This window comes from Mixophyes fleayi, chromosome 5 (assembly GCF_038048845.1).
Source record: "Mixophyes fleayi isolate aMixFle1 chromosome 5, aMixFle1.hap1, whole genome shotgun sequence".
Taxonomy (NCBI): Eukaryota; Metazoa; Chordata; class Amphibia; order Anura; family Limnodynastidae; genus Mixophyes; species Mixophyes fleayi.
In genome coordinates this window covers 211,046,726-211,062,648 of record NC_134406.1, presented here as the reverse complement: position 1 = coordinate 211,062,648, position 15,923 = coordinate 211,046,726, and the positions used below count along the sequence as shown (strand labels likewise).

The 15,923-nt window shown below is 43.7% G+C and overlaps 1 protein-coding gene across 1 annotated transcript in view; it reads left to right on the top strand.

Annotated features, from left to right (window-relative positions):
• Positions 1–9,336: 9,336 nt before the first annotated feature.
• ROCK1 (Rho associated coiled-coil containing protein kinase 1) overlaps positions 9,337–15,923 on the top strand; it is a 92,153-nt gene continuing 85,566 nt past the window's right edge. The window contains exon 1 of the mRNA XM_075213392.1: positions 9,337–9,982. Coding sequence (XP_075069493.1) covers positions 9,890–9,982 — 93 coding nt within the window. The 5' untranslated portion in view covers positions 9,337–9,889. The remainder of the gene's footprint in view (positions 9,983–15,923) is intronic.

Genomic DNA, 15,923 nt, shown 5'->3' with positions numbered 1-15,923 from the left:
AATTCTACATTTGTTACATTGTCCTCTATGACCTGGGTGCCTCTGAACCACCGCCTCTGGAGCTCGAGGGACGGATTGATGACTACCTGCGCTTCTGTCACCTCCCGCAACTCTGCCTGATAGCCCTTAAACACCTCAGTTCTGATATCAGAGAGGAAGAGACCATAACTGCTAAAGGTTGCCTCTGCTCCGTGCCCTGATAGCTCCCCAAAGCTATATTATAAAAGTTTGCTGGTGTCTTGGGCCTTAAACTTACCCTTTGGTTTAACTTCGTCCTCTATGGGGCTTCCTTTGACCCTGCCACTACACGGGTCCGGATCACAGTCATCCCTAAAGAGGGCAAAGACCCCTCTCTCTGTAGCAGTTATCATCTAATCTCACTACAGAATGCTAAGATTTTGGCAAATTTGTGTCGATATAATCCTTCCGACCCTGGTCCACGCCGATCAAGTCAGTTTTGTTCAGGCTGCGGACAACACCAGATGGACCATTAGCTTAATTCACCACATCACATCAATTAGCGCAGGTTGCTCCTTTCTCTTGATGCTGAGAAGGCCTTAGACCATGTTGAGTGGCCCTTTATGATGAAGACCCATGCTTCCTTAGGCTTCCAGGACTGTTTGTCTCTGCCATGTACCGCAACCCCCTGCCTTTGTCCAGGTGAACGGCTGCTTCTCTCCCCCCTTCTATATCACAACCAGTCCTGGCAGGGATGTCTGCTATGCCCTCTCCTTTTTGTCCTGGTCATTAAATCGCTACCCACCAAGGTCCGCCACAACCTGGATATGACTGACATACAGCTACCTTTGGGTAGCCATAAAATAGCACTCTATGCGGATAATATCCTCCTCACTATCACTAATAATCTTATTTCCTTCCCTATTCTATTCCGAGAGTCATGCATTCTCGACCCTTTCCATTTTCAAAATAAACACTGCTAAAACAGACATCCTGGACTTCCATATCCCCCCTAAACAAAAACAACTCCTGGAACTTAAATTCCCCTTCCACTGGAACTTCTCCCACATTTGATATTTAGGCATTGCGCTCACCAGAAGAGTGGAACACTTTTATGAAGCCAACTACCCTCCCCTAATCGCTTGTATCAAGAACAACTTAGCCTCCTGGGGCACGCTTATCATTTCATGGGTTGGTCAGGTCACTTCAGTTAATATGAACCTGCTCCCCAGACTATTGTACATCTTCTACACCCTTCCCATACTGGTTCCCCCTCTCACCCTCACTATGTTACAAACATCCTTTATGTGCTTAATTTGGTCCAATAAACGCCCCAGGATTCCAGCCCACACCCTCCAATGCTCTCACACGGTAGGTGGCCTCAGGTATTCCCAACCTATTAAACTACTATTACACAGCACGCCTAGCTCAATGTGTCTAAAAGCACTCCTTTCCTGGGACCAGAGTTTGGGTGGACATAGAATCAGACCTGCTGGGTGGTTCTCCGATCTGCTCCACTCTAGGGCTGTCTACCCCACATGCCCACCCACTACCCGCACACACCCGGCAGTTGTTCTCTCCCTCTCTATTTGGTCCTTGTCAGGATTCACTAGGATGAGTGGGATCCTTCTGTTCTGCCTGGGATTGATGGTACTTCACCCAGTGGCGCGGAATCTAACAGAGTGGAAGGTTTTCACCAGAGGTTCCCGCAAGGGAATTTGGGCTTGGCAGCTTTCACCCTGCAGGTCGCAGCCCTCTAGGGGAGTTCCCAGTGAGCGGTGATAGAGAACCTAGTACAGAGAAGAATGTAGGCACTAGATAGCCACAAATAAGTAGGATTACTGAGTGATGCTCAGTGATAGTCCACAGAGAGAGAGTAGGTGATTTGCAGCAGCACAGTTGGAGAGATGATAGCAATGATCTGCAGAAGTGACCACTAACGAGTGGAGCAGGTAATAGATGAGTTGCAGCAATACACTTGGAAAGATTGTAGCGATGATCTGCAGTAGTTACCACTAACGAGTGGAGCAGGTAATAGGTGAGTTGCAGCAATACACTTGGAGAGATGGTAGCAATGATCTGCAGTAGTTACCACTAATAAATGGAGCAGGTAATAGGTGAGTTGCAGCAATACACTTGGAGAGATGGTAGCGATGATCTGCAGTAGTTACCACTAACGAGTGGAGCAGGTAATAGGTGAGTTGCAGCAATACACTTGGAGAGATGGTAGCGATGATCTGCAGTAGTTACCACTAATGAGTGGAGCAGGTAATAGGTGAGTTGCAGCAATACACTTGGAGAGATGGTAGCGATGATCTGCAGTAGTTGCCACTAACGAGTGGAGCAGGTAATAGGTGAGTTGCAGAAATACACTTGGAGAGATGGTAGCAATGATCTGCAGTACTTACCACTAACGAGTGGAGCAGGTAATAGGTGCGTTGCAGCAATACACTTGGAGAGATGGTAACGATGATCTGCAGTAGTTACCACTAACGAGTGGAGCAGGTAATAGGTGAGTTGCAGAAATACACTTGGAGGGATGGTAGCGATGATCTGCAGTAGTTACCACTAACGAGGGGAGCAGGTAATAGGTGATTTCAGCAGCAGAGTGCATGAGCTGCTTCCAGGCCAGGAGTCTGAAGAGAAGACCCAGCACTGAGAGGTGCTGGGAGGAGCCTTATAAATGAGAGGTAACCAATGGATGAGCGGGACAGGTGAACACAGGTGAGATGATTACCTGCGCATGTGCAGAGCTGATTGCTGGCCTGACAGCTACTGAAGAAGCAGGGAATGAGGAATGAATGATATTCAGGTTACCGGGTGGCAGCCGTGGGTGAGCGGCGTCCCCCTTTGGTCCAACCCTGCTTTTGAATCTGGTCTCTCCTACCAGAAGTACTCTGTCTGGACTGGAAAGGGAGTCCTACTCCTCAACCACAGCTTTAGGTCAGCTACCCTCCCACAATTTTCTGACTTGGTCAAACTCCTTGGTCTTTCGATGGGACAGTTCCAACAATATCTGCAGATCAGACACTTTTATCATTCTGTAAAATCCAAAATTTATATTCCTGGAAGGCAATTGTCTAACAGAGCAAAAAGGTGCCCTGTCCTGGAAAATGATCCAATCCTAGATTTGCTGTACACTGTTGCATATAATTCAATGGTCATTATTGGGTATAATATGCAGGACATTGCTGGGAAACAATAAGGTAATCATTCTATGGTATTATATGCTGGTCATTGTAAAGTGTAATCTTACCTAAGAACTACCAAAAATATTCAGCCATAAATTATGCTTACTTCGTCCTGTGGTCATACATCATGATAGATACTCCTTGGATCTTCTGTTCTCCCATCTCTGCACCATCACAAGCTTCTCAGTCCGCCTTCTTCTGTCTGACATAACCTCCTTTCCTTCTACCGCAACTTGCTTCCTCTACCCCACCAACACACAAATCCTTGTACACACAGCGATACCTAAATGGTCTGGATTCAATTCTTTTCTCAGCCTCACTTGAACCACTCCTCTCTCGTTTCAATCCTGTCCTGCCAAAATGCTGCAGTCTCATTCTCCAACACAATACTCACTTCAGCCCTGGAAGAGCAGCTCCAGCCACTACCCATCGTCTTCAATGAATCACACTCCAACTTTGTCACTCCAATCAAAATTGCCACCTGCAAAATACTCCAGTACCATTCAACGTGAATGGAGAAAAACTCCAACATAGACTTCCTCCATTAAAATGTATCCTGTCTTCTTACTATACCATGCTCTCTCTCATGAAGCAAACCCACATTAGATCCCAATATCCACCAAGTAGACTAACTGCTGTCATCTGTTTGCCACTATTTATTGGCTTCTCTGCTCATCCCCTCCAACCTCTTCTACTTCCCTCACTGCTCTTGACTGTAAGTCTCATCAAATCCATCACCCAACACCAACCTTCTCCTCCACCTGACCACACTCAGTTCTTTCTGTTACTGAAGGCAAGGTCTTCTCACTCCTTCCTTACACCTTTCAATTCATCAAGTAACAACCTCTTGACCCCACCTCTCTCTCCAACTACTGCCCCATTTCTATCCTCAGCTTTGCTTCCTAACTACTTGAGTTTTTGTATAACCACCTGAGCCACTTTCTTCTGCCCTCTACACTCCGCTAAGACTGCCCTCACTAAATACTCTACTAATGGCAAAGTGAAAAGGTAATTTCTCATTACTCTTACTTTGACCTCTCCGCTGCCTTTGATAGAATTGACCACCCTCTTCTCCTTGACAGCTTTCACACCCTGAGTCTTAACCTTAGCAGCAATTTTCTCTCCTAGTTCATCTCCTCCCTTTCTGAATGTTTCTTCAGTGACTTTGACACATCCTCTCCTCCACTCATTGTATCCGTTGGAGCACCTTAATGCTCTGTTCTTGGGCCCCTTCTTTTCTCTTTATACAGCTTCTCTCAGTGGATTAATACGCTCCTTTGGCCTCCACTACCACCACCACGATGACCCACAAATCTACATCTCCTTCCCTATCCCCTCTCCTTCACTTGTATCCTGAGTGTCCAACTGCTTCTCTGCAATCTCCACCTGGATGTCTCAATGCTACATAACATATCTGTAACGTAGCTCAACATCTTGTCCCCTCTTAGTATCACTACCCCTGACCCCTATCACTATTCTAGTCTGCCTCACGATTAACAATATCACAATCTCCTCTGTTTCCCAAGCCAGCTGCCTTGATGTCATCCCTCAGCTTCACCTCACACATCCATTGCCTTGGGTTGTCTTGTTGCCTCTTCATTTGAAACACTGTCAGAATACACCCTTTTCACTAAGGGCATTATCAATACCTTTATCCATTCTCTCAAAATTTACTACCTTGACTACTTTAAATTCCTACTATATGGCTTTCCCCTTGACATTTCCCCTTGCAATCTGTCCTAAATGCTGCTGTGAGACTGATCTTCCTCTTTCGTTGCTCCACATCTGATGCACCACTCGGTGAATCCATACACAGGCTACCAATTTTCTCTAGAATTCAATGCAAGCTACTCACCCTCACCTTCAAAGCCCTCACCAACTCCTCCCCTTCATACATCTCTGACGTCATCATGAGATATAATCCCTCTCTCTCTCTCTTTGATATACCTCTGACCTACAACATTCCCCCTCTCTGGTAACCACCACTCACTCCCACCTCCAAGACTCCTCACTATAGCCTCTCCAACCCCACCTGATACTACTTCCTCTTAATGTTCTACCAGATACAATAACATGTCAACTCTGAGTCCCACTAGTTACTATTATATCAGCATTACCCTCTCTCAAAAGTGTAAGCTCTCATGAGCAGGGCCCTCTCTAGCCTCTGTCTCCTATCTATTTCTCCTTCATCAACCTAGCCTGTACTGGTTTTAGGTGCGATTGTATTTTGTATGATTTGTAACTGACTGTTTGGCGCTGCAAATTTTTGTGGAACCTAACAAATATACAAATAAAGTCAATTGGGGTAAAGATAGAGACTAACTACCAGGGCCCTCTTAACAACATTTTGGGCCCCCAGGCAAAGCAGTGCACCCAGGCCCCTATATATACATATATATTAAAAAAAAAATTGATTATATATGGGCCCTGCAGCCCAGGGGGGCCCGTCGGAGGCAGCACAAAAAAAACCAAACCTGAAAAAAAAAAAAGAAGAAAATACTTACCTTGCGGTCAGCTGCGATCCGGCTCCCTCCATGGTCTCCTCCTCCGTAGTGCTCCGCAATGGATGTCGGGCGGGCGTGATGACGTCACGCCTGACATGCACTGCAAGCGCCGCATGGAGGAGGAGACCATGGAGGGAGCCGGATCGCCAGCTGACCGCAAGGTATTTTCTTCTTTTTTTTTAAATTTTTTTTTTTTTGTGCTGCCTCCGACGGGCCCCCCTGGGCTGCAGGGCCCCCGGGCACCTGCCTATTGTGCCCAATGCGAAAGACGGCCCTGCTGACTACACGCTATATCCAGAACTTCCAATTATGAGAACTGAAGCTACTATGACAGTGAGTCCTAAGGAGGATTTGCTTGACAGGACAGGCTGGTGATTACAATATGAAAAGAAATCAGTTGTATAATCTGCAGGCGCATTATAGTGCAGCCATATTCCTCTCAATGCAGGAGACACCAAACATGCTCAAAACACAGAACATACAAAGTGAGAGAGAAATTATAGGCGCTCCTCAAAACAAACTAAGAACAAAAATTCAAATTAAAATATAGAAAAATATGATCACATAGGAATACAAAAAAGGTTTTAGGGTAGTATGAATTGTTTCTTCTTGATACTACTCTAAATATGTTTTCGTATCCCTATGTGAATATATTTTAATTTTTATTTTCAGTTGTTTGTTTTAAGGAGCACCTATAATTTCTCTCCCACTTTATAGGCTGGTGATTACAGTTCCCACTGAAATGTCGTGGATTGGGGGACCAGAAGTAACATTATGTATAATAGGAGGTGGTTTACCACAATCCCCAGAACTCTTGTGAGTCTGTTGACTGATGTGTGCCTGACAAAAGCAGTAAGAGAAGCAATCATTTGCCCATCTGTGTGTACCCTAGGGATTGGCTCATGCAACATGTATTTGTACTGTTTCCCTTTATTGTTAAGTTACAATGATGCTCATAATAGTTGTTCTGCTGGTGAACCTTATTAAATAAAGTATTAAATAAATTCCGTGTTTTGATTCAGATTTTTTCCTGGTGAACTGTACTGGGTGTGGGGAACAGGATGAAATGAAAGCCCAGTGTTGTGTGCTTGGCTTGGGAGTCATTCCTGATTGTTTAACCTTGCTATAGGATATGCCTATTTCTGATGTATTTATCTGATACAATGAGCCTGTGTTTACCAAGCCTTTGGTGTATTGTGATGTGGGAAACTAGCTTGTTTTTGGGTTTTGTTGTTCTGTGTGAATATGTATTCCGAACGGTCTGATGAAAGGCCACATGTTAATTAGATCTTTTGATGTGTGAATGTCCAACATTGAAGGCAGGAACTTTTAATTAAGACTGGCTCCTGGATTATCTACATCTAAAAACCAGGTGTAGGACATCACAGCGTTTCTAGAATTTCACAGATAAATGTAAATATTGTTAGCTTTGCAATGCATGTAAATTTATGTTTTGCTAAGCAGGGTTACATCCTGATTCTAAAACTAGACTATTTCTGAACTGTATAAAATATGAGCTGTGTGAGCATGTAAGTGTTCTTCTGATTTTTCATCTGACCTGATCACACTGGTATCTTCCACCAGTGTGTGAGAGCAAATAAACATCTTGCTTCAAAGACCTGCTTGGAATCATCTTCAATATTGATATAAAGATTCCTGTGATCTACAGATTAGACCCTAAATCTAATACGTTCTCCGGCTGTCTGAGGTTTGGACCCAAGCGTTTCCAGTACCACCGCTCTGCCTGCTACCCAGCAACCCTGGTCAATGTGATAGGCCAGGGGGGATCCATTCACAGCATCCTTGACCCATAGTAAGAGGTCAGGAGTACCAGCCCAGGTACACCAGCAACGAGACACGCTAGCAGCGTCATTTACCCAGAAGAAACCCAGTACTGGCTGCTGGTAAGGAGTCCAGTGGTGGCAACCTTTGTAAGCCCCTCCTACTGCTGCAAAGAGTGTGCTTTTTGGATAACGAAAGGGAATGGTGGCAAAGTAAGCCCAGCCGGTTCCCAAACAGGGAACAGGGTGGCATAGGCGGTCCATCCTGTCACAGTATTCATCTTGATATTCCTTATTTTATAAAAAGACAGCATGTTATGTACTGTGGTACTATATCTCTGAATGAATATCTGTGAAAACAACCTAAAACATAGCTCAGTGAATGTAGTTTTCTTTCCTTTCTAACTCTCAGTAAATATAATTGTTTGGACAACCTTTCCAGTTTTGCTTTGAGAAACAATTTCCTAGAAATAAATGTGTAGTTTAAAGCAGTCGCATACACTGTATATTTGTTGCACTTAAGATATTCTAAAGGTAATTTACAAAATTGCAATAAAAAAAGCCAGCAGCACAAACAAGTTTGTATGTTAGGCACCTTTTTAGTGCATTTGCCCATTTTCCCTGGATATGCGTGGAAAATAGCTTCTGCGGGGAGTGTTTGGTGGGTTGAATAGAGCCTGCAGTGTGCAAAAATGTTCTTCTAGTAATAGTAGGAGCTGACTGAAACTGGGCGTATGGGGTCATTATATACCGAGACATTGTTGTTTTTCAGAAGTACATGCTCCAATCAGCAAGTGCAGTGACTGTGCTGGGGACTTGGATCTTTGGACCCTTCCTAAGGGGAAAAGGCCCCATTCCATCCCATGAAGCCATAAGGCCCTTTAGGGCGACAAGGGTCTTCAAAACTTCCTTCACCCCGACAAATGGCTGAAAACACTGGTATTATACCAACATGCAAAAACAAGATTTTGTTTTGGGGTGCAAGATATTTAAATGAGCTTCAACCGGTGGCAGCAGCTAGCTGGGCTGGGGGGCATCTGCCCCCCGGCCTGGACCCATGATGGGCTACTTTAGGCTGGGTCACTGGGCTACCTGCATTTTTTTCCCTTTAAAAAGTACCTAATAGACTGCTGAGCTGAGTCTTGCCAGCCAGGCCCTGAAAAATGGTGAGAAAGCATTAACAGAGGCACTCCTGTTATGGTTGTAAGAAAAAGGATTGAACATTTACATTTACTTTGCGGTGACTGAATTCACGTTATGTAGGAAAACACATTTATATGCACAGTCAGTTGGACCAAGGTAATGCAAATATTCAAATGTATGGTTGTGACACATAATAAAAATGGTCTTGATGTTTCTTCCCATGACATAGCTGAGTTTCGAGCAGTATTTTAGGAGAAAATAAGTTACACTTTAATGAAGGCGGTGGTCCTGAAGGGATTGTAGACAGGACTTTGAATGTCTTTTATCCTTTTTCACGCAAGCACACCTCCATCTAGACCTGCAACCCCACAAAAAGCCTTGCAGGAGGCAATTGCATGATTTACCATAAATAAATGTGTTGCAGAAGTGCAAGCTTACCGGTTCATGAATGACTCCAATGTATGTATAAGTGACATGAGATTCATATATCACTTGTAAATGACACTTACTAAGAATCTGTAATGGAACCATATAGAAAGTGACACATCACAACATAGCAGTGATGAAGAATCCGTAGTGATGTTTATCTTTACAAGATACTGCAGACACATGTACATTATGTCTAAAGTACGTGACTTCCATTTAGAAATGTAGTTTTACTGTTTAAAAATCGTCAGTATAGATGCTCAGGTCCGGGTTCAAATCCTCCCCGGCCGCGGCGCCTGCGCTGTCCCCCTTCCTCCCAACAGTCCGTGTCTGTTTGAACAGGAAGGCGGACATGTTTGTGTAGCGCTTGTGAGTCAGGAGGAGCCTGAAGCGCCATCATCATCACCAGTGAGCCGCAAGAGGGAGGCCACTCAGCGCTGTGTCCCCGGGCAGAGGAAGGACAGGACTGTCTGTTAGACGAGACTGCTAGACATGATCGTGCGGTTCGGGTACTGAGGCGGGATCCACCGGGGGAAGGAATCCCAGAGACCGGCTGCACCCCAGCAGCTGTCACCCGGGACATTCTGCTGGGCTCAGACATTGCAACCTCGGGGCCGGGAGCTGAGGGACGGGCCTGTGTGTATGTGTCCGGAGGTCTGCGGGGAGGATGCCGGGGCCCGTTATGCTGCAGAGCCCGGCGCTGAATTGGGGGTGAGGGAGCAGGGATCTCCGCGTCACGGGGAGGGATCCCCGCAGCACGGACACGCAGCCACTACGATCCGCATACCAGACAGCCTGCACCTAGATACAGAGGAGAGCGCTTCTGTACTGTGAGAGGGTGCGTCCCCCTCCCCGTCACTGTACCCGCCACACCGCCGGCCTGATCATGTCTAACGGGGAGAGCTTCGAGTCCCGCTTCGCCAAGATCGATGTGATGTTACGGGACCCCAAGTCCGAGGTGAACACGGACTGTCTGCTGGTGAGTGCTCCGTGCTACAGGGCATGTTGTGATCTGTTTATTATTGCACCCACATGCTTGTTGTGCCTGAGCTGCAGTCATCTCCGGAAGGTGTGTGCAGAGCAGGGGACATCAGGGATTACAGGGCTGTGATAAGCGAGGTGACAGCAGTGACAAGATGCCAGTCTGACATGTACTCAGTGATAAGTGACTGGTAATGGAGGTGGCCACTTGACTTGGCCTAGTGTTTGTGTGGAGAACAGTGTTACTAGACTGAGGTGTTGCTATTTATTTATCATTTACGAACATGGAATTGTTTTCTTTCTGGTCGCCTGGAGATTAGATTGCCCATTTGTACAAGTAATGGAGAAGTATTGCAGCCTACTTTCTGCTGGAGAAGATGATTATTTCTAGGTAGTGATGTCTGGGCAGGTTCTACACTGAGAGAAGTGTAAGTTGGCTGGTTTTAGAAATCCTGAAAGATGGATATATATATATATCTATTTCAAAACCTCAGGTATAACCTGACATGTGCATCACAAATTAATCTGCTGTTTACAGTGTACATACTAAATCATGTATACAATATAATCAGCACATGATTTGAGGCTGAAGACATATACGGTCATTATAGTCATGTTTTTGTTGTAAAATACTTCTGTTTTATTACAGATAATTCTTTTGGCAAGTCTGTCATTAGGTAGTTAGCTGACTGCATATTTGTTTCTGGGGAGAAAATTTCTTGACTTTTGATGTTTTTACACTCTTATTTATGTGAGCTAACCTGATGTGACTTTGAAGGATATGTATTTTTTGCCAATAGTTCTAAAACCTCTACGCGTCAATGGGCCCTCACATCCTATTGGCTGTACCCAGAATCTAGCTCGCTTGACTGCTCTTCCTGTTTCAGTATCTCTCAACTATCTACATCAGACACAGCCTCTTGCCTCATTGTGCATTTCATGTTTCTACCACTGAAAGGGGAGGATAGTACAAATATATTAACTTCTAGAAACACAAATATGCATGTCGGGTTGGTTGAACATGAAACTTCATTCTTTTTGTTTTTAAGTTTTGCCACCTTGTATTCTGAACTGTACTGGGATATTAGTTTGTACTTCTCAATGTTTAATTCTTTTGTTTATTCACTTCAAAATATTTACAGACATAAGGGGAGATGTATTTCTTTTTAAAACTAAGGAGATATTCTTTCTTGTATCTACTTTGGGACACATAAGAAAATACTTTTTTGTTTGATGTCCACTAACAACTTAATGTAGTAATTGATTAAAAAAATGGCAACTTATTTCATGTCTCCAGACCACCCGTTCATATACGTGAAAGTGACTATTGGTGTTTTCTACAGCCTTTGCTCACTGGGTGTTGTAATAGTGGTCCCTTTGAAAATTAGTGGTTCTGTAAAAATTGTGTAATAGAGGAAACTCTTTGCTCTGGTTGGCTATTTCTTAAAAGTGTGAAGATAAAACAGGTAACATAAGTGAAGACATGCTACTTACAAGGGGGCAGCTTATTTATTAAATTCAGTGATTTGATGTGGGACAGACTTTCACAGAATTATGACAACATGCAGTGGGCAAATTCTGAATAAACTTCAGGCTATCCAGATCTGCAAGGAAAGAATCAACAATGCATTATGTACTCCTTTATAACATCAATATAGGTTTTGGAGCAAGTTCCACTATAAAGTTAAGACCGCAATGGAAAAAGTATATTTATATGTATGAAGCAGCATTTGAAATGAATAAAGTATTGGAATACCTACTTCTGCAACTCTATGTAGAGAGGTCGCTATAATGATTGTGGGCAGTCTTGAAGAATAAATGCTGCGATCAAAGAACATTTTTAATAGTTAAAAACTGTTTTATACATCCTAAAAAATGAGATGTTGAAACGGCGAAAGAGTTCATAATTGAAATTACTGACTTGACAATAGACTCGAGTGTGTTTCAATGGCTACACTACGACACTGTTTGGTCTGGGTAGAGGCACTCGACAGGGGTGCCCACTGTCTTTGACCCCGATTGAGCCACTGGTATTCCTCATACTCAATTCATGCTCTGACTGGAATTGCAGGCCTCCCTGACAGGGGTGGGGTCTAAGATAACATAGCCCTCTGCGCTGATGACGTGCTTCTGTTCCTTGCTGACTTAGGACACTCGCTTGGTAATCTCCTGCAAGTAGTGGACGCCTTCTGGCAATTCTCCAGTCTCAGCATAGACTGGGACAAGTCTGATATTTTCCTGGTGCATGGCACGGTTCCGACAGATGCTCCCATGTCTCACCCCCTGCAATGGACGCTGCGTTTCAAGTATCTTGTGCTATGGGTCTCTCAGCAGCCTACAGAATTTATTGCGCTCAATGTTGACCCCATTACACACTATTAAAAAGTCTAAATCCCTTTCATGGCGAAAATTAATTTGTTTAAAATGATTGTACAGCCTAAATACCTCTACGTCATGCAACACTCACCCGTACCTCTCCCGAACAAGCTGTTCCTTCATGTAAATAAGTGTCTCATCCTTTTATTGGAGGCGGAGGGGGTGGGGTAAAAGTCCAAGGGTTATAATAAGCACCCTTTGTCGTTCCAGAGGCTCAGGTGGTCTTGCCCTTAACAACTTTAGGTTATACTACCTGGATGCACAATTGTCCCCCTTAATTGAATGGATCCAGTCTCACAATATGCTAGGTAGGGAGGGATTCCATCCGGATACCCCACTCTGGCTTAATGGCAAACTAAGGGAGCTATAGATGTTTGCATGGGTCATATAATGTAATGGTGTTTCCCCAACTCTTCCTTTTTTTTGATACCTCCAGTTAAGACATGCGATTGGTTCTCAGTTTGGGGCTTCCCCCCACACTTTTCAATCTCTCCTATCAAAAACCTACTGTCTACCATGGGCAACAGGCGTATAATAGCTATGCTCTACTCGGAGCTTAATGCTGAAATAGCTTCCACCGATCTGCTCGCGCTCAAATCTGGTTGGGAGACTGACCTGGGTCCGCTCACTGACGAGGATTCGTTTCAGGTGCTTGGGAGCCTGTGAGACGCCACTTTCTGCATCAGATTCCACCAGATACATTTCTTTGTGCTACACAGGGCGTACCGAACTCTGGTCTCTCTATTCAGGATGGGTGCTTGAGTAGACACTAAATGCTCGAAATGTGGTTTGGGGACAGTGCTGGCACATATTGTGGCACTGCCTGTTTGTCCAGTGTTTTTGGCAGGCGGTTTGGACTTGTGTGTCCACTACAGTTCTTGGAGCTCCCTCTTTCCCCCTCCATGTTAGCTCTTTTTAGCACTTCCTTAGAGGACACTTTCTTCAAAACAACCTTCAAATACATTTTTATCCTCTTGACCCTGGTGAAGGTAGTCTTTGCCTGCACCTGGCTTGCGGAAGATCCCCCTGATTTCCAAAACACGCTGGCTTTGGTGAACGATACCATGGATCATGAGCGATACATGTATACCAATCAACATGTCAGCCATAAATAATATCAGATTTGCTCCTGCTGGTATACTTCTAAATACAGAATATGCACTGGGGCTCCGGAACGTCGTCAGTTTCTTGCTTTATTGCATATACGCTCTGGTTCTGCCCTGGCTTTGGAACCCCGGGAGGCCTGGTCCTGCATGCCTTACTGCCATCACGTTAACCCGAAGCAGTTTGCTGTGGATATGACATTGGTTTCTGTGAATCAATGTATATTTAATCTGTATCCCAACAGTATGTTTGTACTTGATTGTTCATTGCATGTCCAATCTACTCTCTTGACACCTCTAGGATTTGGATAACCATTAGTTTTTAGTTTTCAGTTATTATTTTTTTTTAATTTAAGTACAATTGTTTCTTTATTTAGCGTAGAATGATCAATGGTAAAAGGGCCACAATGGGGATAGTCTGTAGGCTTTAGGATTTGTCTAGATTAGTAACGTTGTGTTGTATGTTTTGAAAAATGTCTTCAATCAAAAGCACTTGATTCAAAATAAAATAATGTAGCTGTATCTGATGACAAGAGGTACAAGTAGTACTGCTGATTTGACAATCAAGAAAATGTCCAATATTACAGCTAACCCCTCTAACAGAACATTTATTTATTTTGTGCTTTAATCCCATATTAAGCTATTTGGTTATTTTTTGTTTGTATTTTTAGCAGTAACTAAACCTTATTAAAGGAATATCAGTCATAGGCTGTCTTTACTGCAATGGTTATATTGATGTGTTGTGGTGTTTGGATCACAGACAGTGTTGAGCTGTAAAATATGATTTATGCTCTAGCAAAGATCAGTTTCTGGGGAAACAATCAGATATTGAATGTGGACATAGCTGTGTTTTCACACTGCTGAAATCTCTTCCTATGGCTGATATGCTAATGCACAGTCCCACGAAGCTATTCCACAATGTGTTGGGTTTTTATATTGCTTTGTTTTTAAGGTTCATTAATATGTAGAGTATATTATAAACTTAACAATGAAGCATCTGTTCGAACAGAAAAGGAAGTAGATTAGTGTGAAAAAGAAAAACGTTAAAGTTTGATTTCCACCACCCTCTGTAATCTGAAACTTATTGTTATGCTTGGGCACTGTCACTTGACAAAATGAAAGACATTGTGGGAGAGTCACATTCCCATGGTCATTATTTTAGGAACCAATGGATGGTTAAAATTCAGTTTATTGGGCATGTTGGATATCGCTAAGAAACAAGAACAGTCTTTAAAATGGTTTGTTACAGTTCAGTTTAAACACAACTGGATTATTACTTTAAAAGTGCAACCTTCTCTGTTGAGAATACAAATAATTGAACGTGAAGCATAGTCATTTTGTAAGCTGGGAATGGTCCACTGCTGGAGATTGCAGACACATAATGGTTAAACCGCATGCTGGGTCAGCAAGGAGAGCTTGGGGGGGGGGGGGGGGGGACCGTTCCAGGGAAAGACAACTGAACAAACAGGGAGCTCTGTTTTGATTTAATTTTTTTTCTTTTCTTTATACAGTGGAAGACTTGGAATAAAATTCTTATGTAGGGTTGATGCATAAGAGTAAGAATCTATTTATTTTAAAAGACTCTCAATCAAATTCCGTTCCAGAAAACCACTTAAATAAAACCATTCCCGAAAAGACTGCATAGTTGAGGGCCAGCCTCATTATTAAGGGCTCATAGACACTGTCATTATTTAAATGCATTTTAACGCATGTGAAGGGGTCTGACATGAGAAACCATTGTTTATAATGTTATCATACCCATTGGTGTTTTCTTGCATTGTGGTTTTTGTAACGCAGCGTGTTTTAATTTTTTGCATTGGGAACAATGTTCATTTTAATGCAGGTAAAAAAAATCCCAAGTAAAACGTTAGTGTATTTGGTCTATAGATGATGGGGAGGAAAGGGATTGTTGTCACCATATTGAGTGGATGTTCAGTAATATTTTCTGTGGACCCTGCATCAATCTGAGCTTTTATTGTATGCTGTTATGTTCCAGCTATCAGTAAGGGCCCCTGTGGCCTGGTCCCCGATTACCATCTTCCAATGCCCTCTGGCATCGGGAGGGTTAAAACCCAGCGCCAGAAGGGTTAAATCACCGTCGTGCTGCAGCGCCGGGTGAGTAGCACCCAGCGCTGCAGCAAGGAAGGTGTTAAACCCCGGCGCCTAAAATTTATATTATATATGGCAATGTAAAGAACTAGGTGCCGGAAGTGTAAAAACTAAATATAAATGTGTATTTTAAGTGTATATGTGTAAAATAAAGAAAGTACCTACCCTGTGCTGGGGCTGCAGAGGCAGCCCTGGATCCCCTTCACCCTCCGGTAGCCAGCTTTAGTGGCTGCCGGAGGGACTTCACAAACAGCCTCCTGGAAGCAAATAGGTCCAGGAGGTGCAGCGCCTCCTGGGGTCCCAGGAAGCTAAGTCCCTAGTTGGAGCTCAAATAGCTACAACTAGCGACAG